Source organism: Cervus canadensis, chromosome 11 (genome assembly GCF_019320065.1).
Source record: "Cervus canadensis isolate Bull #8, Minnesota chromosome 11, ASM1932006v1, whole genome shotgun sequence".
NCBI lineage: Eukaryota > Metazoa > Chordata > Mammalia > Artiodactyla > Cervidae > Cervus > Cervus canadensis.
This window is the reverse complement of record NC_057396.1, coordinates 42,200,523-42,226,573: the sequence shown is the minus strand read 5'-3', so window position 1 is coordinate 42,226,573 and position 26,051 is coordinate 42,200,523. Positions and strand designations below refer to the sequence as shown.

The following is a 26,051-nucleotide window of genomic DNA, read 5'->3' as shown; positions in this document are numbered from 1 at the left end:
ATCTAATCTATCAGCTAGGAAACACACACACACACACACACACACACACACATACAGGCCTTATATAACTATTGGTTCACCTAGAGATCCAATAGTATCATCAACCTGCTTTGAAAAAAGTTAAACCTTAGGCTACATTAATTATTAAGCACTTAGAGTTAAGAACTCTGCTAGTGGCAAAAGATACAATGGCGAATGAATACATTTGTCCTCATGATGTTAATAATTATATAACATAAATAGATGCACACATACACAATTATAAAGATGCTCTAATAGCAGTTTACATCAAATGTTAAAAGAGTAAAAGAATAATCCCTTGATCTGTCCAAGGGAGGACAGGGAAACTTCACACAGAAAGTGATGTTTCCACTGAGACTTGAAAAATTAGCAGAAAGTTAAACATAGTTGCAGGAAGAGGTCCCCAGAGTAGAGAGCCACAGGCAGAAAGGCCAGGAGAGGTGAGAGAAAACCATGTGTGCACCGAACAGAAAGTATTTTGGTGTGATTAGAGCATCAGCTCTGTAGGGGTTTTCAAACTGGAAAAATAGGCAGAAACCAGAGAAAAAGACCATTTAAGAATTTTACTTACTCCAAGAACAGTAAGGAATGACTGAAAGATAGTTAGCAGGTAAATAACTTTGTTCAAGCCGCTGTCAGATCACATACAAGTCAAGAATGGATCGAAGAGAATGAGATAGAGTCGGGTTCCTATAAGATTCTAGGCCAGGGGAAATAAAGCCAGAACCTAAAGCCATGGTGATAGAGATGGAGAAGGTGATGTTGAATCAGTGTTTAGGAAGAAAAATAATCAAGTTTGGGGGATGAATGAAGAATTTTTAACCCAGTTCCTGGGGACACAGCCAGGTGGCATCACTTCCTGAAATGAGGTAGATGAAAGTGGGGAGGAGGGGGTGGCGAGGTTGGGCAGGAGGAAGATATGCCTCACCAGTCTTTACACCTAAGGCTGCACTGTTGCAGTATGCAGTCTTTTGTGTCTAAATTCCTTATGAATGTGGCTCACTGTGCCTAAATGCTGCCATATAGGTATTTCCCTAATTATTTTCATATCTTCTTCATTCTTCAATTAATAACAAATTACTGGGTATCTGCCTTGCAAGGTGTTGGGATAAAAAGTTGAATAACACAATTTCTGCTCTCAAGGAATCTACCCCCTAGAATATGAGATGGAGACATATATTTATGATTATTCTAGGATAAGGACTGTGAAAGAGGTATTTCAGGTCTGCAGTGGTGCTAACACCTTGAAATGTTCTGCCCTCCTAGAAGTAATCTTGCTTCTTTTCTCCTTTGTTACCATCCTATGCCGAGTGCTCCAGCTTAGTCTCACCCGTGAGTTCAAATTCATTTCCATTCTCAGAGAGGGGGTGAAAGTGCCACCTAACAGGCAAGCCCATGGTTTGGAGTCAGATGCCACACTTGCTGGCTGCCTAACTTTAGGAAAATTACTCCCTTCTCTGGGCCTCAGACTCCTTGGATGTAAAGTGAAACTAGTAATAGTTCCTACAGCTTCTGGTAGTTGTGAAAAAACCATAACACTTGCAAAACACTCGTAGTACTGTCTAGTATTGACTTGGTGCCCAATAAATGTTCATTTTTACTATGAAAATAAATAAGATTTCAAAAAAGTTTCTATAAAGTAAGTAAGTGATGCCCAGCGTGAGATTTTTAAAATGAATAGGAATGAGGGAAAAAAACTTAAAAGACTCTTTCTCACTATTTTTGCTCTTTACCTCCCTCTTTCTTTCACCACCTTGACTTCACGTCTTGCACCTGCTCAGGACTTTACGCAAAAATCATCCTCTCAGTGAAACCTTCTGTGACACACCCCACACCCTAAATCCTGTCTTCTCCACTGCTTTATTCTTCTCATCATCTAACATAATAAACATTCTATTCATATAACTTGATATAACCCACATTTCCTGTTAAAAAGTGAGTTATATGAGGGTGGAGATTTTTATTTGCTTTATTTACTAATATATTATCTTCAATATCTAGAGCAGTGTCTGGCACACTAAAGATAATTTTTATTGAATAAATTATTTTTTTCTCTTAGGGATTGAAAATAAAAGGCTACAGTGATTTTGAGCAATAGATTATATAAGAAGTAGATTTTAGAAGGTAGATCTAGCTTTACATCATTATAATTGTAATGATTAGCGTTCACTGAGTGTGTGTTATAGGCCAGTCACCACGCTACGTGCTTTAGATTTATTCCTTCATTTAAGTTTATAGTCATCGAAAAAACTTTCAGGGTTCCAATATTGAAGCTTAGTTATTGATACAATGGTGAAACCTTCTGATTCTTTTTCACAGGATTTAACATTACTAGTCACACTTACATACTTGATTTGGCCTTTATTAATGTGTAAAGTTTGTTTCATATTTCCTGAGAGTCAAGACACAAGATGACCCGTAGAAGCTAATCAAAGGGTTCATACATAACATACCTGGATGCTCTCTATGGTCTGACAGTATTTTGAGTCTATGTTCTCTTTGTCTGATCACATATAGCCACATGCAGGGTATTTAGTCCTGTGATTAAGATAAACCGCAGTTCCTATACTATTCATTTTCTTGTTTAAACTACAATTGTCTGAGTTTAGAAATTATTACTCCAGTATACTGAACTCTTCCCAAGTATGAGCTGCTCCAAATTGGGACACATTCAGGTTTCCTCCTGAGGGATCATTGGTAATGATAACTCAGTTTCCTTGACTTTCTCCTTCTCTCTTTCATTTTGCAGAAAACACGCCCTCACCACCTTTCTGTACATTAAGACCCTTCTCTTCAGAAATGGTTGGCCTGGCTTCTTTTTTAGCACTACTGACTGTTGAAGAGAGATAGGATAGAAGCACAAAAATGAAGCTGTGTCTTTGGCCATCCTCTATTGAGTAAAGAAAAGTCAGGACATGTATAGATATATATGGTATGCCCCAGTTCAGTCTGAAAAAGAAAAAAACAAAGTTGATATTCTTAAAAAAAAAAAAAAAGTGAATCCCATAGTCAGACTTGTTTTTAACATTGGAAAGTATAGCTGTTTGAGCTTCAACAACAATAAGAAGAGGATGAAGAATGAGGCCATGAGAATTTCCCTTTCTAAGGGTGTAATAGAGTCTAAATGACATGGAGACTGCCACCTTCATGGAGTGTGACTGTCCAATGAAATCCTGAGCAGAGGAATGATGTGGGGAAACTGGACGGTTGTCAGTGAGTTTGTTCTTGTGAGCTTCTCATCCCTGTCCTCTCAGCTACAAGCTCTGTTGTTTCTCCTTTTTTTGACCATTTACCTTGTTACCCTGGTGGGAAATGTCCTCATAATCCTGGTTACTACAGCTGACTCTGCCCTCCAAAGTCCTATGTACTTCTTCCTCAGGAACTTGTCTTTCCTGGAGATAGGTTTCAACTGTGATCACCCAGGACACAACCATCTCCTTCCCTGGCTGTGCTACCCAGATGTACTTCTTCTTCTTCTTCGGAGCTGCTGAGTGCTGCCTGCTGGCCACCATGGCGTATGACCGCTACGTGGCCATCTGTGACCCTTTGCGCTATCCAGTCATCATGGGTCGCAGGGCCTGTGGCCAGCTGGCAGCTGCCTCCTGGTTCTCAGGATTCCCGGTGGCTACTGTGCAAACCACATGGATTTTCAGCTTCCCTTTTTGTGGCCCCAACAGGGTGAACCACTTCTTCTGTGACAGCCCCCCTGTGATCGCACTGGTCTGTGCTGATACCTCTCTGTTTGAACTGGAAGCTCTAACAGCTACTGTCCTATTCATCCTCTTCCCTTTCTTGTTGATCCTGGCATCCTATGTCCGCATCCTCTCCACTATCTTCAGGATGCCCTCAGCCGAGGGGAAGCACAAGGCCTTCTCCACCTGCTCCTCCCACCTGCTGGTTGTCTCCCTCTTCTACAGCACTGCCATCCTCACATACTTTCGACTCTGGTCCAGCAACTTTCCTGAGGGCAAGAAGCTGTTGTCACTCTTCTACACCGTGGTGACTCCCATGTTGAACCCCATCATCTACAGCTTGAGGAATAGTGAAGTAAAGGCTGCATTAAGGCGGGCCATCCGCAGGACCCTGGGCTTTCAGCAACTATGACTGACTTAGATGGAAACTGAGGGGATGGAACACATAGACAAAGGAAAGAAAAGCAAGTTCCTCAAATACTTCTTTGGTCTCTATTCTTTCCACGAGCCACAGTATACACACTGGGACTTTGGACTTTCCACTGGGATCCATTAATGAATGAAAGAACATGAGTGATGCAATAAAGAACTTCAGTAGGCCCAGTATTCTCTGGGTCTGGGGTACTGATGTCTCTGAGGATGCTATATTAGTTTACACAGATTAGCAGTCTGATGGTTGACAACTTCATTACTTTTTGTCATTTCTTATTTGCTTTAATTTTCTTGAACTTCTTCATGTCATTGTATAATTTTCTGCTTTGTTTTCTTTTGTATGTCCAAAAATTCCACCAGTAACTTTCAAAGATCTTTCTGTTTAGGAGGTAAATTAATGATAATTGTGATAATAAATAGTAGAGTTTGCTTAATTCTTTCACTCACTTTTTTTTTCAAAACCTTTGGGTTTAGAATCAAACTTTCAAAAATTTAAGAACTCAAAATGTCAACAAATTTTTATTCAGCATATGTCAGACCTTATTTAGACCCTGAAGACACATGGGTGAATAAAACAAATTTCTTGCCTCATGGAATTTTTATTCTAGTGAGAAAGAGAGAAAATAAAATGATGCTTTAAATCCTCCATTTGCTTGTAAAGTACCCATGTTTAGAAGGGTATGATTTGAGGACTTCCTCTGCTACCATAATTGGTCTGTGCCTCATATGGGGAAAACTAATTCACTACATGGAAAACTGCCTTAATCTCAAACTATCCACCTTGGATATGGGAGTTACTTGACAGAAAGGGTGTAAAAGAATCCCAAGTTAAGTAGATGTTGACAGATTATGGAAACTACGATGAATAATCCAAAGAATTTTTGTTTCTAGATTTTTTGGGGGGGTAATATCATTATGATTGGATGGAATCAACTGTCCTTCTTAAGCTTGCATATCCCTCAACAAATTTTGCTGCCCCTTTATGACTTTGTCAGTGAACATATTTCAATTCTAGACTCTTGGCAAAGAGCAGACTTGGGACATGGGCACCGTAGCTTTGTGCAAAGTATTCATTAGAATTTATTGATAATTCATTGATATATTTATTGATATAAAATGGGAGTGTTTCTTGGGTGGTTTTTTTTTAAAGACCAACCAGAAGGAAGCAGAGCATCCTTCCTAATACTCCATGAATTATTGTCCTTCTTCTTCTACAGAGGGAGTGCTGGGTAAAGGATGGCACGTGGGTCCACAGACAAGTACCAAGGATGAAAGTTACCACATTCCAGTCTTGCAGAGGCACCTACTCAGCCAGCCTTAGAAGTAGACAACCAGGAGGTTCTTGGTGTCAGTGGAAGACTCCAAACCTGCATGGGAAATTCCTTGTGGCTACTTTCCTCAGAGCTCCCTTCACATCCTTGTTCCTCAGGCTGTAGATGAGGGGATTAAGCATGGGGGTCACCATTGCATAGAACACAGATACCAGCTTTTCCTGTTCTTTGTAAGACTTTGGTGTCATGTAGGTGACAATTCCTGACCCATAAAAAAGGATGACCACCACGAGATGGGAGCCACAGGTTGAGAATGCCTTGAGCTTGCCCTCAGTTGACCTCATCCTGACCACAGTCACTATGATGCGGCCATAGGATACCAGGATTAGAGAAACCGGTATGAGGAGAATCACAATCCCCATGAGGAAAATGACCATCTCTGAAGTGTGGGTGTCTGTGGATGCCAGGATCAAAATTGCAGGGGCCTCACAAAAGAAATGAGCAATATTATTGCTGCCTTGGTAGGGCAGCCTTAGTGTGAAGGTGGTGTCCACCACAGACACCAGAATGCCACTGGTCCATGATCCTGCAGCCAGCTGGATGCACACCCTCCAGGTCATGGTGCTAGGGTAATGCAGAGGGTTGCAGATAGCCACCTGTCGATCACAGGCCATCACCGCCAACAGGGCACACTGTGTACACCCGAAAATGAGGAATAGTAGAAGCTGAGCTGCACAGCGTGTGAATGAAATCACTTTCCTTCTGGAGAGCAGGTGGGCTAGGGCTTGAGGAACGACGTTGGTAGAGAAACAGAGGTCAGCCAGAGACAGATTGCAGAGAAAAAAATACATGGGTGTGTGAAGCTGAGAGTCAGCCTGAATAAGGAACATGAGAAGCAGATTTCCAAGCACGGTGGCCAGGTAGACACCCAGGAATAAGGTGAAGAGCAGCTCTTGGGTGTGTTGGTCATCAGAGAGTCCCAGAAGGAGGAATTCTGTCACCTGCGTCTGATTTGTCTGTCTCATGGTTTTATCAGTGTGAAGTCACTATACAGTATATATAGGTGGGTATAGCCTATAAGATTATACAATTCAGAGCTGGAAGGCTTAGAAATTGCCCCCAGTCATACCAACCATTTTAAGAATCCCCTTTATTAGGCTGTTAGAAGATGACTATACTGCTTTTTTGGAATGTTTTCAATGCTGCAAAACTTAATACTTCATAAGGCGATACATTCATTTCTAGTGTCATCTGACAAGCATATGGTAGATCAAAAGAATCATCTTCATCATCTTCTCTATCTGAACATCATACTTCTAATGATAAAAACAATAGATTGAATTCACCTGTAAAGTCATGAAATTTAATTTCTCTTTATTATCAGCAAAAACATTTGAGTCTTATTTTGCTCTTGTGACACCTCCCCCATCTCATGATGGTGTAGATACTTTTTTTTAGTTTTTCAAACATACAAATCTTCCTATTGTTTCTTCCCTGAAAAAAAAAAAAGTCACTCACCAAGGTATAAGAAAAAGAACCAAAATACCTTGTAGAATTGATATTTTTTCCTCGGACAAAATAAACTATTTTGTAAGAGCTAGGAAACCAAGGGATAACTCTGCATGTGCTATAATCTTTCTGACAATCCTGTCCCCCATTTCAACTGGAGCTCATGAATAAAAATCTTAGCCATCAGTGAACTTCCAAAACACCATTATAACATAATATCCATTTTAAGCCAGCACCCTGTCTGGTTTTGTTCAGACGAAACAGCACTAATCCACCACTTCCAGCCCATCATCTCTTGCTTATTATTGCATTATCATGTCTTGCATCATATTTCTACTCTTCTCAGAGACTAAAAACTCCTTTGATAACTGTGTCTATGTCTTTTTCATTTTTGTGTTCTTTAAAAGACATAGCATAGAACTCTATTCAATAAATTATGTTTCATGAAGTAAATAAAAATGATTTGACCACATAGTTTTTAGTCGAGTTGTTTAGAAAGCCTAGAGAGACTTGCAATAATGTGGGAACAATAATAAAATTTTTTGTGGAGCTGTTGCCTAAAAGAAAGGAAAGAAATTTACTTAAGACTAAAGTTTAGAACCCTATGCAAGTTTTGGGCTACCAGTCCTTTTTGTGTTTGGTAAAGGTGATTCAAAGTATTTTAAAAAATATATCACATTAAAAATAAATTTAAAAATACATACATCAAATAGAATACATAAGATTACCAATGAAACAGTTACCAAAATAGTTTTGGGGAAAAAAAACTATGTGACATAATAATACATGTGGCTCTTTAATACCTTAAAACTTAGGCAGATCTAATAATCACCTTAGTTTCAAAATGATGAGCTTAAATAAGATTTTGAGGTAACTTCAACAACTGCAATATTATTTTAAAATATTTCTAATTTCTGTTGGTGATAAAGTCATGGATACTGCTATATCCAAACAAGAAAGAAATTTCAGTTAAAGTAAAAACAAAGAAGTAGCATTTATATCTAAATTGAAGAACCCTCATGGAATTGAAGAATTTCAAGTTAGGAAGTTATGGGCTAAAGGAATTCCCAGGAGTTTTCTCAAAAAGTCATAATTACATTCTATGTTATCAGATAATGGAATCTTAGGTTCCTGGATGGTTCTCGATGGGTCAAAATGATGAAAGATTTCAATTCAACATTGAAATAATAAATGAACAAATAAAACATTAGTAACAACAATCTCTTCTCTGCTTGATGGTCATTTATGGCTTCCTTATTGACCCCAAGTCACTTTTCTAGCTATTTTTCCTGCCACATACCCAGGACACACTGTATTTTTAAACCTCATTGGTTTTTGCTCAGCGTAGTCCCTCTATTAACAGGTAAGCCCGCTACACAGAGACAGCATTGTTTTCCTTGAGCATTCAACACTGTTGCAATATTCAATTACCTGATTTGTGAGCAAATATTATGGGCCAAGCACATGCTTAGTAAAGGCAATACAGATAGAAAACCCAAACCCAGAGGCCCTCAGATAGGAGGGACCAAACTATAGTCGCGTTTCATTCCTAGGGCTGTTCAGTTCAGTTCAGTCGCTCAGTCGTGTCCGACTCTTTGCGACCCCATGAATCGCAGAACGCCAGGCCTCCCTCTCCATCACCAACTCCCAGAATTTACTCAAACTCATGCCCATTGAGTCAGTGATGCCATCCAGCCATCTCATCCTCTGTCATCCCCCTTTCTCCTCCTGCCCCCAATCCCTCCCAGCATCAGGGTCTTTTCCACAGTCGTCCCTAGAACATCATAGATTCACAGCATATCGTGGTTAAATGAATGAATGTACTGGGCGAAGTGATTCTGTATCACCTAACAATTACTTACATCAAACTGATATAGAATTGCTTCTAAAGGGAATAGAGTCTGTTGTCAAAACAGCTGACATAAAAATAAATTTTGAGAACACAAGCTATGTTAAGATAGATACTTTTAGAATTCTCACCCATTTAGTGTAAGTTATTACTTCATAGGTTCTTAGTCCAGGATATAGTTCAGTTTGGGTCCTTTAGAGTTATTTCTCTGCCACACATCCTTTGCAGAATAGAAACTAGTGCAACTGTATCAATCATGTGACTAGATCTCAGGGAAAATTAAATGGTAAGCAAATATCTATCTGTTTTGATGCAAAGAGGTAGATAGCATAGAACCAAACACTTGTTGCAAAGCTCAAAGTGATGCCTACAATCAGTGGTTAACTTATTGAATGGGCAGTCACAGGATATTGGTAATTTCTATGACTTCTTCACCTGCTATAGATTTTTCAAGATCCCATTTGAGAAAAAATATTATTTTGGATGATTTTCTTTTCTGACCCACACCTTTTCCCCACTCCCCACTCCCAGCCACTCCCAACAAAACAGACACACACACACACACACAAATACACACATTCTCAAACTAGTCTATCCTAGATACATAAGTGTACCTATAGCATCATAACTCTTAATGAATTATATTGAAATTATTTTCTTTCTCTGAAACTGTAAGATGTTCAAGGGCAGGGACCTCAACTGAATCATCCTTATTTAGAGTAAATAAGATAAATCCTGGTATAGAAATAATTATCGCACCTTTTTGGAATTGATTTGACCTGAGCCAAAGTAGCAGGAGTCAGAGATGAGTGTGAACTGTCAAATGGTAGCAGCTCTCATGGACCCTGGGTGTGCAGCATTAGAGGGCTACACTCTGACCTTTCTTGATTTGTTTTTAAAAGCATATTATTCTCCCATGCAAGCATGGAGAAGAAAATGTTCCCCCAGGTGACTGCAAATCTGCCCCTAGGGTCAGGAAGCCTTTGTAAGAAAATGATGTTTATTGTCAATCTCTCTCTTGTGTTAGTTTGCCTTTTCCTCAGATTCAACATAAGATTGTAGGTTCAATTCTCTAAACATGACATGAGTTCCTGGATGTGGAACAGGACGATAGGGTCACAGAGCCAGCCATTGTCTAATCTGACATTTCTTTTAGGAAGAGGACACTGAGGAAATCCATAGGAACCAACAACAACAAAAAAATACTCATTTTCTGGGCCCAAGATCTTTTGGGCTCAAAATCACCTAGTCCCTACTTCCCATACCTATTTACTGTCTTCCAAGCCCAGCTCAACAGAAGCATGAGAAGTGTAAGAATCCCCATGGAAGTTCTGCTTATGTTTCCATCAGGTGAGAACCACAATTCCTCATTACCAAGAATTTGACATTGTAATTGTGGTCTGATAAAGTAAATTCACTGCGGAAAAAACCTTGCCTAGATCTATGCCAGAAGACTTAGCAGTAAGAATCAGACAGTTAGGACAAAATTATTAATAGTTGAATTTTAAAAATCAAATCTATGAAGAGATTTAAACCAGTTCACTCCCAATATATGCCAAGTTATCCCCTTTGTACTTAAGATTGGTGCACATTACTGTGTGTAAGTAACACCTCATTAAAAGAAAGAGAGGTGAGAGAGAGGAGACAGACAGGAGAGGAAAAATAAAGTGATGCATTTAATTAAAGCTGCTGGGGGCAGAGGTGTGAAGTAGCAGAGCACATCCAAATTCAAAAGAGGAGATCAATGAAATAGACAAAATATAAGCATGATAAGGTTACTAAAATCCCAAACTGGTTCTTTGTAAAGATTACTAAGATAGTCAAAGTTCTGTCCAATATCATTTTTAAGAGTGAAACAGTAAAATAGAGGATCCCAAAGGACCATTCCGCCAAAGAAATATAAAACAAAAAATGGCAAATACTGTCCGAAAGAAAACCCTTATCTAGACTCTGGAAAATACCAAAAGCTTACAATAAAAAGTTGCAGGTTTAATCAAGAAAAAGACAACTGGAATCCAATTAGGAGAGCTTTGTGCTGTTTTAACCAAGAAACTGAAAAGGACAACCTGTAGAATAAGAGAAAATATTTGCAAACCATATAGCTGATGACAGTTTAGCATCCAGAATGTATAAAGAACTCATTCAACTTAAGACAAAAACAAACAACCTAATTTTAAAGTGGACTAAATAAATAAAGTAAAAATGCACAAAGCACTTAAAAGGCATGTCTCCAAAGAAGATGGCTAAGAAGAATATGAAAAATGCTCAACACCATTAGGCATTTGGGAAATGGAATTTAAAACCACAATGAGCTATCACTTGACACTCACTAGGATAACTATAATAATAATAAAGACACAAAGGAAGGAAGATAATAACAAGGATTGGAGAAGATGTGGAGAAATTGGAACCCTCATGCATTGCTATTGGGAATGTAAATCTGTGCAGCTGTTGTGAAAAAGTTTGGCAGGTCCTCAGTAAGTTAAGTATAGAACTACCATACACCTCAGCAATTCCATTCCTTGGTAAACACCAAAGAGAACTAAAAACAAGAACTCAAACAAATACTTGTGCATAAATACTCATAGCAACACTGGTCAAAATACCCTGAAGTTAGAGACAACCCAAATGTCCACCAACTGAGGACTGAAGAAGCAAAATGTGTTATATCCATAGAAGGGAATTAAGTACTGATACTTGCGACAACATGGAAGGACTGAAAACATGCACAAGGCTCTAAATACCCTTATCAGCCTATGGTTTGCAAATATTCTTTCCCATTCTGTGACAGATTCATTTGGGGGAAAGAACTAAGAAGCCCCTATCCCACTCCTTATATCAAAATAAATTCTGGTTGGAGCAAGATATAAATGTAAGCAAAAATATGAAAATCTTAGAAGAAAGAAATTAATATTTTTAAAAAGCATAATGATTTAAAATATAAATAGAGACCTTCTAAATATTAAAGACTGATTGGCTAAATTATAAAAACACATGTGATATAAAAATCCATAAAGTAGGTCAACCAACAAAATGGAAAAATACTTATTTCTGAGGGGAAATCAAAGAGTCAATTTTTCAAAATATTCAAGGGTCTTACAAAGCAGTTAAAGAAAGTCGGGGTTTCCCTGGTGGCTTAGCAGTAAAGAATCCTCCTGCCTACGCAGGAGATGCAGTTTCGATCCCTGGGTCAGGAAGATCCCCTGGAGAAGGAAATGGCAATCCTCTCCAGTATTCTTGCCTGGGAAATCCCATGGACAGAGGAGCCTGGCAGGCTACAGTCCATGGGGTAGCAAAGGAGTCGGACAGTACTTACTGACTTAACAACAGAAAGAAAGTTGAACAACCTAATAAGAGAAAATGAGTAAATAGTCCCTTTACAGAAAAGGAAAGGAAAGGGATGAATAAACATATAAAATTATGCTCATCCTTAAATATAATTGATGATTATATAATAAAATAACAGTGAGGGTTTTTTCCCTAATGGATTAGCAAAATTGAAGAGCATGACAATACCAACTGTAAGGAAAGAAGTAATTAAATAGGAACTTGAATGCAATTTTGATGAAAGTATAAATTAATGCAACTGACAATATTTGTTAATATTTTAAAGGAATATACTTTTTGACCCAGCAATTAAGCCTCAGGAAACTTACTCATCAAATATATTTGAAAAGGACACAAAGATATATATTCAAAAGTATTCATCATAGCACTGTGTTGATATCTAAAGATTGGAAATAACCCAGAAGTCCATTAATGTGAATATAGTTAAATAGATCATGGCATATTTATACCACAAAACAAAATCTGTTTATTTCTAATGAGTTACATTTTTATGTTCTGTGAAACCTCAACTAAACTACCAATAATGTCTAAGTCAAACCACAAAGCCAGTAAAACTATAGAGTTCAAATAGCATTTCTTTAATGTGACAGATGATGTCTTGCTGAAACTAAATTGCCACTTTAACTATGCTTGCAGAACTAACAGCTTTAAGACATTTTCTTGAATCTTATATGCCTATACTATCCTTTGATAACTTGATTCTTCCATCATTTTTATCTTGCATTGCTTGGCCTTTAGATAATATGTATGCTTCATTTGACTACCTCATGCAAACAGTTGACTCATTCGAAAAGACCCTGATGCTGGGATTGGGGGCAGGAGGAGAAGGGGACGACAGAGGATGAGATGGTTGGATGGCGTCACTGACTCAATGGAGATGGGTTTGAGTAAACTCCGGGAGTTGGTGATGGACAGGGAGGCCTGGCGTGCTGCGGTTCATGGGGTCATGCAAAGAGTCGGACATGACTGAGCGACTGAACTGAACTGAACTGATGCCTCATTTAGACATATTTACATTTTTTTATTAGCTTGAGAGAATTGTAGCAGTAGTTCCATTTTCACATAGTCAAACCAGTCTTAATAATTTAAGAAACAAAGCAAAAGTTTCATTCTACAAAACTGTCTTTTGATTGTAACTTTTCTCCAGGAAAGAAAACCTTTGACTTCGTGTTCAGTAAAAGTATACAATTTTAATATAACAGCACACCCTGTTCTCATGTGATATCAGACAGCACTAACCAAATTAAACTCTACCACTTAAGGTGATCACACAGCACCTAAACAACCATAAATTGAAATGAAAATGCAAGCCCTTCAACCAAGTTGCATAACTCAGTTAGAAAGCTGGCATCTGCATAATCCAGTATCTGCTCATTTTCATTTCTATTTAATTATCATACAAATGAAGACACAACTTTTTTCATTTATTTTTATTAATGGAGGCTAATGAAGACACAATTTTTGGTGACTTATGAACCTCTGAGACTATATGTGCTGACATTATTTGAATAACATTATAAGGTTTAAAAGACAGATGATTATGATTTGAAGGCTTTAGTCTGTGATTTCAAATATAACATGAAATGCCCTAGGGTGTCTCAAAGGATGGAAAGTATTAAGATAATAAGGTAAAAAGATTGAGGGTTCTTGAACTCCAGGGATTGCCCTGTTTACATCACTTTCAGGACCTCACCTTTAAATATTCCTTGGAAGGAAAATCATCTGTTCAGAACAGGGACATGAGAGAATGGGAATTTGTACCTTGAATTAAGTAAAGCAGAGAAGCTTGGCTTGGAGTGAAATTAACAGAATGACTCTAGTGAAGACCATGAGAAGCATTGTTTAAAAGCCTGCCTACAACTGGTGATGTTCTTCAAGAATGGCTATGCAAGCCATAGGACTCACTCCCTCTGGCACTTGATCCTCATTCCCTTTTCCAATGACTCCTCAGCCTTTTTCTATTTTCTCTCTGCTTTCAGGTAAGGGTAGGAAAGTCTCTGATGGACCTCAGTCTACAGGTCTGCGATATAGGTTGGGGACTGGGTTGTGGGCATGGTGTTGGGAAAGGTGAGCTTTGTCACTCTCTTACCCATCAATTTTTTCCTTGCTAGACTCCCGGAGACAGTTCTATTTCCAGTCTTCTCCTCCAGAATCCCAGCCCCAAATTCTCTTCCAAAATTTCTCCTTCCGGGATAAGGTTGTTTCCAGAGAGGTCACATGACTTCCCTCTTGCTGTTGAAAAACTCTGTTTGATTCTCCCCTGCCCTCTGCTATCAGCCCTTTGGTCTTCACTGTTGCCCCAGCTTGCATTTTTTTCCTACGGTCTCCTCTTAAATAGGCAGGGAGCGGGAATGATACTGGGAATCTTGCTTTGAGGAGCCCCTTCAAGAGTTTCTTGTCTGTGAACATGCTCTGGGTGTAGGAGATGTGAAGGAGCCTGATTGTATGATACCCTGTTCTAGGAACGCTAGTACTGTCGCCTCCAACCCCCTTGATGAGCCAGAGCAGATGGAGGAAAGCTACAGTCAGCGCTGTCCTTCCAGTAGGAGGAGGACTCCAGCCTCCACTGCTGGGCCATCACACGTATGCCTCATATTCCAATAATCTCATGCGAGTCAGGCGCAGTGACTTCCTACATGACCAGCCTCAGTCAGTATCCAGTTGGCCCAATACTTACTCTGTGACTCCTTTTGTTATGGTAAAGATTTGGGGGCTATGAGAGTAAGTATATAAGAATACAAAGTACTCATGTGAGTATATCTGTGATGTGTAGCTGTCTGTGTGTTTGTGTGAAATATTGCTTGTGAAGTTGACTGAGTAGGTACGCATAGCATCGTTATCTGTGTATGACAAGAAGTCATTCCCAAATTCGCAGTTGTGTGTACATAAGATTAACTCACTAAGAGAAGATATCTGGAAAGACCATACTGGTTATGATGTTATTAGGGCCTCTGAGGTATAAAAGATTCACTGCCTGTCTTTTTTGTTTGGGAAAATAGCCAGACTTACAGATCTCCTCCTGTAGCCCCTTCCTCCTTCTGCTTTTCTCCACATCTCTGGCTTCCTGTCCTCTATGCTCAGCCTCCCCTCCCTACTTTCTTCTAATTTATATTCCCATTAATATTTTTCCCATCCATTTCTGCTTCCTCATTTTCTATCTGTATTTAAGAGAATTATTTAGTCAAATTGACAAAGTTATATGAAAATTTAGAGTGTAAAGGAATAATTTTCCCTGATCTTCCTTGGGATATAAATGATACTACATTTCATCTTATTTGGCTCTTTCTTTCACTCATTTATTACTCTCTCTTTCTGCTTGGAGATTAAACCAAATTCTTCCCCAACCCACATATATACACACACATATGTTAAATGTACAAATACCACCTTAGACAGATGACCATTCTTCATATATACTGTACAGTTTCTACCTGAATTCTTAATTTTGCTGTGTGTTGTTTATCAATGTGATAAGGGTATTATTTAAAGGATTCATTGAGATACACACACACACATGTTATTTTGCAGCCTACTTTTTTGATGCAACAGTGTCAGACATCTTCCCATGGCAAATATAGATCTACTTACCTTTTAATGGTTTATTGCATCATCATCATCGCCCTAATGGTAGGCAGGCATTTCTTTAATGTAGTTGCCAGACATTGAGCAAACTATTTTCCATTAAGTTCTTAATTTAATCTTTATAATCATACAGTGAATTTGTGCTATGTCCATTCTACATTAGGAAACTGTCACATGCAAGCAAGAGATACTTAAATTGTCCAGGAATACAGAGTTAAGAAATCAGGGGAAAAGGATCCAACTTATCTCTGTGTGACTGAGACATCTTTACTCTTACCTGTTTCTCTGTGCTTTATTGATTACATTAAATAGTAAATCTAGAATTTACTTAACATATCACCCATTGTTAGACTTTAAGTGCTTTTTTTCTTCTGGAAACAATTCTATATGTGAATATCATTTGAGACAAGGATTTTGAATATCTATAATGACTTCCAAAATATAAAGACCTAAAATTAGCATTGTTCAGAAAAAAGGTAAGCCTATTTTAGAATTCTGTAATATTTTGAGATTACCTTCCAGAGAGATTTTGGTAAATGTACATGCTACATACTTCAAATCTGTTTGCCCCACCCTCCAATATGCATTGGGTGGCTTCAATCTATTTTCACCTTTGCTAATCTTCTTATACAGGATTATATTCTGAGTTGGCTATTGTCCAACATCTGCAAAATGATTGTTATATATTTTGTTTTACATTTGTTTCCAGCAAGATGGCTAGTTCTATACCACTTATTTTATCAAGACTGAAAGTAGAAGCAGTAAAATGACTTTAGTTTAAAGCATCCTCAGTTAAATACTAAGATTTTCCTATTTTCATATTTTTTCCTATATTGTAACTATGTGGCCTTTTAAAGAACAACTTTAAAGCATCACAGTATTAGAAAAGAAGAAAAATAAGTCACCCAAAATTTCAGTACCTGGAGTAAACTGCTCTCAACATTTTGGAAAATTTTGTTCAATATTTTCTATACATTTTGAATATGTGTGTGTGTGTGTGACTCTTTTGCAACCGCATGTTCTGTAATGTACCTGGATTCTCTGCCCATGGAATTTTCCAGCCAAGAACACTGGAGTGGATTGCCATTTCCAACTCCAGGGCATCTTCCCTACCCAGGGATTGAACTTGCATCTCCTGCATTGGCAGGCAGATTCTTTCCCATTAGCACCACCTGGAAGATATTCTTTCTCTCTCTCACACCAATGGAAGATTATTGTCCCCATTATCATTATTGATAATCATTATTTGTAAGGTATAGAAGAAATGGGGCTCAGATAACACCTAGACAAGAAAATGGAAAAAAGAAAATGACACACTTGACTTTGAAGCTGAGCCTGCTGAGAACAGGTAAGTTATTCCCTGTGGAATTTCAAAAATAACTGGAAAAGGAAATATTTCTTTGAATAACTACAAGAACTATGCTGTACAGTACATCTCTAGGACTCATCTTGTGTAACTGAAATTTCGTATCATTTGACTAATACTTTCCCATTTCCTCCTCCCCACAGACCCTGGCAACCCTCTGCTTCTATGAGTTTGATTATTTTGTATTCCTCATATAAGTGATATTATGTATTTGGACTTCTGTGTCTGGCTTATTTCACTTAGCATAAAGTCTTCTCAGTTTATCCATGTCAACACAAATAGCAGGATTTCCTTCTTTTTAAGGGTGAATAATGTTCCACTGTGTGTATATCCAACATTTTCTTTATCCATTTTTTATTGAGGTATACTTGATTTATGATATTATATTAGCTTCAGGTGTACAACACAGTGATTCAGTGTTTTAATATATAGATTATACTCTAAATTTACTATAAAATGTTGACTATATTCTCTGTGCTGTAAAATATATCCATGTATCTTATTTACTTTATGCACAGTATTTGGTTCCTCTTAATCTCCTACTTCTTCTCTCTGTCTTTCTCCCCTTCAGTGACCACGAGTTTGTTCTCTAGATCTGTGAGTCTATTTCTGTTTTGTTATATTCCTTCATTTGTTTTATTTCTTGGATTCCACTTATAAGTGAAGTCATACAGTATTTGTCTTTCTCTGACATATTTCACTTGATACCTTCTAGGTCCATCCATCTTCTTGCAAATGGCAAAATTTCATTATTTTTATGGCTAAGTAATCTTCCTTTGTGTGTATATACTACATCTTCTTTATCCATTCATTTGTGTTGATGGATGTTAAGAGTTGTTCTATATATTGATAAATTATGCTGCTATGAACATCAGGGTGCACTTATCTTTTCAAATTAATGTTTTTATTTTCTTTGGATATATACCCAGGAGTAAAATTGCTGGATTATAGAATAGTTCTATTTTCAGTTTTTTGAGAAACTTTCATGATGTTTTCCATACTACCTGCTACAATTTACATTCCCACAGTGTTGAAGTGTTCCCTTTTCTCTACATTTTTACCGACACTTATTATATCTGTTTTTTTAATAATAGCCATCCTAACAAGGATGAGGTAATCATTGTGGTTTTGATCTACATTTCGATGTTGAATAGTGATGTTGAGCACTTTTTCAGGTACCTGTTGGCCATTTGTATGTCTTCTTGGAAAAATGTCTATTCAGTTCTTTAGTCCATATTTTAATTGTGTTATTTGCTCTTTTAACATTGTGTGTATGATTTCCTTGTATACTTTAAACATGAACTTGTTTCTGGTAGATGGTTTGCAAATATTTTCCTCCCATTCCATAGGTTACCTTTTCATTTTGTTAAGTATTTGCTTTGGAATGTAGAGGCTTTTTGATGTAGTTTCTTTCACCTGTCTACTTTTGCCTTTGTTGCTTGTGTTTTTACTGTCATATCCAGGAATCATTACCACGACTAATGTCCAGAAGTTTTCCCCCATACTTTCTTCCAGGAGTTAAGTCTTTATTTTGAGTTAACTTTTATACTGTGTGAGATAAGGGTCCAATTTAATTGCTTGGTGTGTGAATATCCAGTTTTCCAAACACCATTTATTGAAAAGACTATCCTTTCCCCATTATATATTCTTGGCACCTTATTAGCCATATATGTGGAGGTTTATTTTGGGCTCTCATTATGTCTGAATGTTTGTTTTTAAGCATTATTTCACTATATGATATGAGAATGAATTGTCTTGTGAATATTTTCTGAAATTTAGAGTATTTATTTAGAATGGATTCCTAAAGTTGGATTTAGAATTTGGGATAATGTTTGGGAGTGTTAGAAGATATTAGGCTTCAGTTTAGCTCAGTTCAGTTCAGTCGCTCAGTCATGTCTGACTCTTTGCGACCCCATCAATCGCAGCACACGAGGCCTCCCTGTCCATCACAAACTCCCGGAGTTTACTCAAACTCATGCCCATCAAGTTGGTGATGCCATCCAGCCATCTCATCCTCTGTCGTCCCCTTCTCCTCCTGCCCCCAATCCCTCCCAGCATCAGGGTCATTTCCAATGAGTCAACTCTTCACATGAGGTGGCCAAAGTATTGGAGTTTCAGCTTCAGCATCAGGCCTTCCAATCAACACCCAGGACTGATCTCCTTTAGGATGGACTGGTTGGATCTCCTTGCAATCCAAGAGACTCTCAAGAGTCTTCTCCAACACCACAGTTCAAAAGCATCAATTTTTCAGCACTCAGCTTTCTTCACAGTCCAACTCTCACATCCATACATGACTACTGGAAAAAACATAGCCTTGACTAGATGGATCTTCATTGGCAAAGTAATGTCTCTGTTTTTTAATATGCTGTCTAGGTTGGTCATAACTTTCCTTCCAAGGAGTAAGCATCTTTTAATTTCAAGGCTGCTGTCACCATCTGCAGTGATTTTGGCACCCCCAAAAATAAAGTCTGACACTGTTTCCACTGTTTCCCCATCTATTTCCCATGAAGTGATGGGACCAGATGCCATGATCTTAGTTTTCTGAATGTTAAGCTTTAAGCCAACTTTTTCACTCTCCTCTTTCACTTTCATCTAAAGGCTCTTTAGTTCTTCTTCACTTTTTGCCATAAGGGTGGTGTCATCTGCATATCTGAGGTTATTGATATTTCTTGTGGCAATCTTGATTCCAGCTTGTGCTTCTTCCAGCCCAGCGTTTCTCATGATGTACTCTGCATATAAGTTAAATAAACAGGGTCACAATATATAGCCTTGACGTACTCCTTTTCCTATTTGGAACCAGTCTGTTCTTCCATGTCCAGTTCTAACTGTTGCTTCCTGACCTGCATACAGGTTTCTCAAGAGGCAGGTCAGGTGGTCTGATATTCCCATCTCTTTTAAAATTTTCCACAGTTTATTGTGATCCACACAGTTGAAGACTTTGGCGTAGTCAATACAGCAGAAATAGATGTTTTTCTGGAACTCTCTTGCTTTTTCGATGATCCATCAGATGTTGGCAATTTGATCTCTGGTTCCTCTGCCTTTCCTAAAACCAGTTTGAACATCTGGAAGTTCACAGCTCATGTATTGCTGAAGCCTGGCTTCAGCTTGGAGAATTTTGAGCATTACTTTACTAGTGTGTGAGATGAGTGCAATTGTGCAGTAGTTTGAGCATTCTTTGGCATTGCCTTTCTTTGGGGTTGGAATGAAAGCTGATCTTTTCCAGTCCTGTGGCCACTGCTGAGTTTTCCAAATTTGCTGGCATATTGAGTGCAGCACTTTCACAGCATCATCTTTCAGGATTTGAAAGAGTTTAACTGGAATTCCATCACCTCCACTAGCTTTGTTCGTAGGGATGCTTTCTAAGGCCCACTTGACTTCACATTCCAGGATGTCTGGCTCTAGGTGAGTGATCACAGTGTCATGATTATCTGGCTCATGAAGATCTTTTTTGTACAGTTCTTCTGTATGTTCTTGCCACCTCCTCTTAGTATCTTCTGCTTCTGTTAGGTCCATACCATTTCTGTCCTTTATCAAACCCATCTTTGCATGAAATGTTCCCTTGGTATCTCTAATTTTCTTGAAGAGATCTCTAGTCTTTCCCATTCTGTTGTTTTCCTCTATTTCTTTGCATTGATCGCTGAGGAAGGCTTTCTTATCTCTCCTTGCTATTCTTTGGAACTCTGCATTCAAAATGGGAATATCTTTCCTTTTCTCCTTTGCTTTTCACTTCTGTTCTTTTCACAGCTATTTGTAAGGCCTCCTCAGACAACCATTTTGCCTTTTTGCATTTCTTTTCCATGGGGATGGTCTTGATCCCTGTCTCCTGTACAATGTCACAAACCTCCGTCCATAGTTCAACAGGCACACTGTCTGTCAGATCTAGTCCCTTAAACCTATTTCTCACTTCCACTGTATAGTCATAAGGGATTTGATTTAGGTCATACCTGAATGGTCTAGTGGTTATCCCTACTTTCTTCAATTTAAGTCTGAATTTGACAATAAGGAGTTCATGATCTGAGCCACAGTCAGCTCCCAGTCTTGTTTTTGCTGACTGTATAGAGCTTCTCCATCTTTGGCTACAAAGAATATAAGCAATCTGATTTCGGTGTTGACCGTCTGGTGATGTCCATGTGTAAAGTCTTCTCTTGTGTTGTTGGAAGAGGGTGTTTGCTATGACGAGTGCATTCTCTTAGCAAAACTCTATTAGCCTTTGCCCTACTTCATTCCATACTCCAAGGCCAACTTTGCCTGTTACTCCAGGTGTTTCTTGACTTCCTACTTTTGCATTCCAGTCCCCTATAATGAAAAGGACATCTTTTTTCGGTGTTAGTTCTAAAAGATCTTGCAGGTCTTCATAGAACCGTTCAACTTCAGTTTCTTCAGAGTTACTGGTTGGGGCATAGGCTTGGATTACCATGCTATTGGATGGTTTGCCTTGGAAATGAACAAGAGATCCTTCTGTCATTTTTGAGATTGCATCCAAGTACTGCATTTCGGACTCTTGTTGACCATGATGGCTACTTCATTTCTTCTAAGTTATTCCTGCCCACAGTAGTAGATATAATGTTCATCTGAGTTAAATTCACCCATTCCAGTCCATTTTAGTTCACTGATTTCTAGAATGTTGACATTCACTCTTGCCATCTCCTGTTTGACCACTTCCAATTTGCCTTGATTCATGGACCTAACATTCCAGGTTCCTATGCAATATTGCTCTTTACAGCATCAGACCTTGCTTCCATCACCAGTCACATCCACAACTGGGTATCGTTTTTGCTTTGGCTTCATCCCTTCATTCTTTCTGGAGTTATTTCTCCACTGATCTCCAGTAGCATATTGGGCACCTACCGACCTGAGGAGTTCCTCTTTCAGTATCCAACATTTTGCCTTTTCATACTGTTCATGGTGTTCTCAAGGCAAGTATACTGAATTGGTTTGCCATTCCCTTCTCCAGTGGACCACATTCTGTCAGACCTCTCCACCATGACACATCCGTCTTGGGTGGCCCCACACGGCACGGCTTAGTTTCATTGAGTTAGACAAGGCTGTGGTCCTGTGATCAGATGGGCTAGTTTTCTGTGATTATGGTTTCAGTGTGTCTGCCCTGTGATGCCCTCTCGCAACACCTACTGTCTTACTTGGGTTTCTCTTACCTTGGACCTGGGGTGTCTCTTCACGGCTGCTCCAGCAAAGCGCAGCCGCTGCTCCTTACCTTGGACATGGGGTTGCTCCTCTCAGCCGCCTTAGGAGGTCTTATATTAGGCTTAGGAGGTCTTAATACTACTCTCTTCCTAATCATTCCTCCCCTTAGAATTCTACAGAAGAAACATGAAATAATGAAAACTAAGATGCCACTTTTTATTAATCAGGTGAGTCTCTAATGCCACTGAAGTTCAGAGCTCTGAGGAGCATGGATTGGGCTACGTGGTCTAGTCTAAAGTTCTTTTAAAGTTCCCTTATGGCTTAAATCCATATTGTATCATTGTATTACTCTCTGACTGGTGACATGATACAAAAGAACAAAGTGATGATGAGTACACCAAGGAACTAGTTAAAAATGAAAGAATAGAGCAAGTAAAGTTCTAAAGCGTGACCTTGTTCAAGGTCCATTAAGGGACCTTAACAGTCCATTCTCAGGAAGAAGAGAAGAAAGAGAAATGAGCATGGCCTTTTAAAGCACAATAACTCTACCTAGTAGTAAACATGGACCAATCAACAGCCTCACGTTACACATCAGATTTTCACTCCTCCTGGGGAGAAAGGACTGGTAAAAAATAGTTTCTTCCTTACCCATACTACTGAGAACCAGTCAAAGCATATGACTTGGGGTATTTGAGTCATTTAATGTATTTGACAAAATTGTTTCTCAGAAATACTATACTAACTTTCCTACTTACATTGTACAAAATTGACTTTTCTCTGCATTTTCATTATACATTAAAGAGCTAATGAATTCTGCCGTTTATTAACTGGGTGATTTAACCTCTTTGTGCCTCAGTTTTCTCATCTGAAAAATAAGGCAGTGTCTACTTCAAGATGTTATCAGGACAATATGATCATATAAAACCCTTAAAGTAATGCCTGATCTGTGTTAAATGCTCAATAAAATACTAGTTATTATTTTTTGTTGTGACTTTTGCTATTAAAACCTCAGCTAATTTCCCAGGTAAAAGCTGTATCTCTCATTGTTGTAATTGTACTTAGTCATAATAATATTGAATTTTTTTTTTTATAGTTAGTAGCTATTTGCATTTTTTTCTTTGTAAATAGTCTGTTCATGTCCTTGGCCCATTATTTCTTAGACTCAACAATTTTCATAGTGTTTGATATAGAATCATAATGTAATAAAGTATTTTAAGTTTTGTCTGATATCTCCCTCAAATATTTTTCTCAGTTTGTAGTTTATCTTTTAAATTTATTCATGATGCTATTATCTCACTGAAGTCTTTCAATTTATGTTGTAAATTCGACACTTTTCCTTCAAGGTATTTTAGAAGGCTTTTGTGATTTTCAAGTCTAATCCTAATCATATATCACAACTTAAACCTATTTTTCCTTTTTTGTGTTGTTTTAGTTTTACTATTATATTCTTTAATCTAAGCAGAATTGTCCTTAGTATTGATATGCTAAGGCTATATTTTTCAACCCAAGAAAAGTTTGCTGTTTTTTAAGAGGTCAAATTAAATTTGATGCCTGGAAACTGTTTCATGTTTTTCAAGCATGTGTTATAATTTAACATGTAGTGTTTTGAACAGTTAGTGGTACAGTTTTTACACATGGTGATAATCCTAACAGTATACACAGTCATTTCCTAATAATCTGTGTATAGCCATTCAGTAAAGTTCACATAAATTGTAATATCTTCATATCAGAACATATAAAACCCAAGAAGGTTTTAACAATATCATATTTTATCTGTAAATAAGTGGCACTGGGAGATTTGGGGGGGAAATAGAGTGGATTTAAATTGTAGCCAACTAATAAGAATAAAGTATTCTACTTAGTATCAATTAGAACAAGCTGGAGAGCAGAAAGCTAGAAATATCCAATTAGCTTTTAAATTGAGCTTTAAATGAGCCTCTTCTACAGGTTGTTGTTTTAAGTCAGTCTAACTCTTTTCAATCCCATGGATAATAGCCTGTCAGGCTCCTTCTGTCCATGGGATTTCCCAGGCAAGAATACTGGGGTGGGTTGCCATTTCCTTCTCCAGGGGATCTTCCCCACCCAGGGATTGAAACTGTGTCTCCTGCATGGCTGGCAGATTCTTTACCACTGAGGTACCTGGGAAGCCCAATAGCATAAACCCAAAGTTTGTTATTTTTGTTTGTGCCAAACAGGGAAACAAGCATAAACCTCAATGGGAGAAGAAAACCACACTTCTGTGGCAGAATTTATCTTCCTTGGCCTTTCACAGGACTCACAGACCCAGATCCTGCTGTTTATTCTTTTTCTCATCATTTATCTGTTAACTGTGCTTGGAAACCTGCTTATCATCATTCTCATCTTCACGGATTCTCAACTTCACATGCCCATGTACTTTTTTCTTAGAAACCTCTCTTTTGCAGATCTCTGCTTCTCTACCAGCATTGTCCCTCAAGTGTTGGTCCACTTCCTGGTGAAGAAGAAAACTATTTCTTTCGCGGGCTGTATGACACAGGTCATTGTCTTCCTTCTGGTCGGGGGCACAGAATGTGCTCTGCTGGCAGTGATGGCCTATGACCGGTATGTGGCGGTCTGCAAGCCCCTGCACTACCCCACCATCATGACCCAGCAAGTGTGTCTCCAGTTGACCACAGGGTCCTGGGCCAGTGGTGCAGTAGTGTCTCTGGTAGATACCACCTTTACTTTCCAACTTCCTTATCAAGGACAGAACATTATCAGTCACTACTTTTGTGAACCCCGTGCCCTCCTGAAGCTGGCTTCAGCAGATACTTACAGAACAGAAATGGCCATCTTTGCAATGGGTGTGGTCATCCTCCTAGCTCCTGTCTCCCTGATCCTGGTCTCCTACTGGAATATCATCTCCACTGTGATCCAGATGCAGGCTAGGGAGGGGCGGCTCAAGGCTTTTTCTACCTGTGGCTCCCACCTCATTGTTGTTGTCCTCTTTTATGGATCAGGAATATTCACCTACATGCGGCCAAATTCTAAGACCATAAAAGAGCAGGATAAAATGATATCTGTGTTCTATACAGTGGTGACTCCAATGCTGAATCCCATAATTTATAGCCTGAGAAACAAGGATGTCAAAGGAGCTCTCAGGAAACTGGCTGGAAGAAAGTCCTTTTCTCAGAGATGGTGATCTTTAGGTTTGACTTTTGGAGGCATGGTAACATCCTTAAAAGAAGAGCAGAATTTCAGTCAGCAGTTATGAATTAGGTCATTTCAGGAAGAAGGATAAAAGTAAGGAACACATTTCAGAAACTGTGCCTATAAACATAGAGAAGAAATAGAGGATGAAAAGTTAGGTTACTTCTTGGTTATGAAAAGGATTAAGTGCTATTTTGAAGGCACTTTTGGTTAATCAGTTAACATGGACATGTTTGAAGCATATTCACTGTTGAATCTAAGAGGTTTAAACTGGATTATCCTGAGATAACATCTAATATGAGTTGAATACATTATTTTAACATCAAAGACATTTCAAGTTTGGATGTCCCAGTCAGAAACCTAGGAAAAGTCTGATCAAAACAATAAACATGTTTGGAAGAGTCTTTACTACTAGGATCATTCATGGCCCACAGCATTCCAGTTGTAAAAAGGTTCCAGAGGCAACGCTACTTCCTAGCTCATGATGTTCTTTTCTGAAAGCTCCGGAAAATTTTTTATTTCATTGCCCCAAAGTTCATCTATCACAGATTATCAGACTAAAAAGGGAATTCAGTCATCTAATCCAAACATATGTCTGAGGCTTAAACTACTCTATAATATTTCTATTAGTTGTCCATCATTTGTCTAAACAAGAATGACATAGCTAGCTC

General features: G+C 38.4%; 4 protein-coding genes across 4 annotated transcripts in view; 2 read left to right on the top strand and 2 right to left on the bottom strand.

Moving 5' to 3' along the window:
• Window positions 1-26,051, bottom strand: part of LOC122449250 (interferon-induced very large GTPase 1-like) — a 393,510-nt gene that overhangs the window by 292,981 nt on the left and 74,478 nt on the right. The window lies entirely within an intron of this gene.
• Window positions 3,207-4,125, top strand: LOC122449848 (olfactory receptor 10A4-like). The gene is given in 2 exon segments (XM_043481890.1): window positions 3,207-3,430; window positions 3,432-4,125. Coding segments are annotated over 2 exon segments (918 nt in total).
• On the bottom strand, window positions 5,494-6,441 carry LOC122449839 (olfactory receptor 2D2). Its single transcript, XM_043481882.1, has one exon. The coding sequence runs from the start codon at window positions 6,439-6,441 to the stop codon at window positions 5,494-5,496; it is 948 nt and encodes a 315-aa protein (XP_043337817.1).
• LOC122449246 (olfactory receptor 2D3) lies at window positions 24,386-25,372 on the top strand. The gene has a single exon (XM_043480795.1). It carries the CDS (start codon window positions 24,428-24,430, stop codon window positions 25,370-25,372), a length of 945 nt encoding a protein of 314 aa, XP_043336730.1. The 5' UTR covers window positions 24,386-24,427.

Bases quoted from the DNA above. Each gene is read 5' to 3' on its own strand.
- LOC122449246 (XM_043480795.1), top strand. From the start codon at position 24,428: ATGGGAGAAGAAAACCACACTTCTGTGGCAGAATTTATCTTCCTTGGC.
- LOC122449839 (XM_043481882.1), bottom strand. From the start codon at position 6,441: ATGAGACAGACAAATCAGACGCAGGTGACAGAATTCCTCCTTCTGGGA.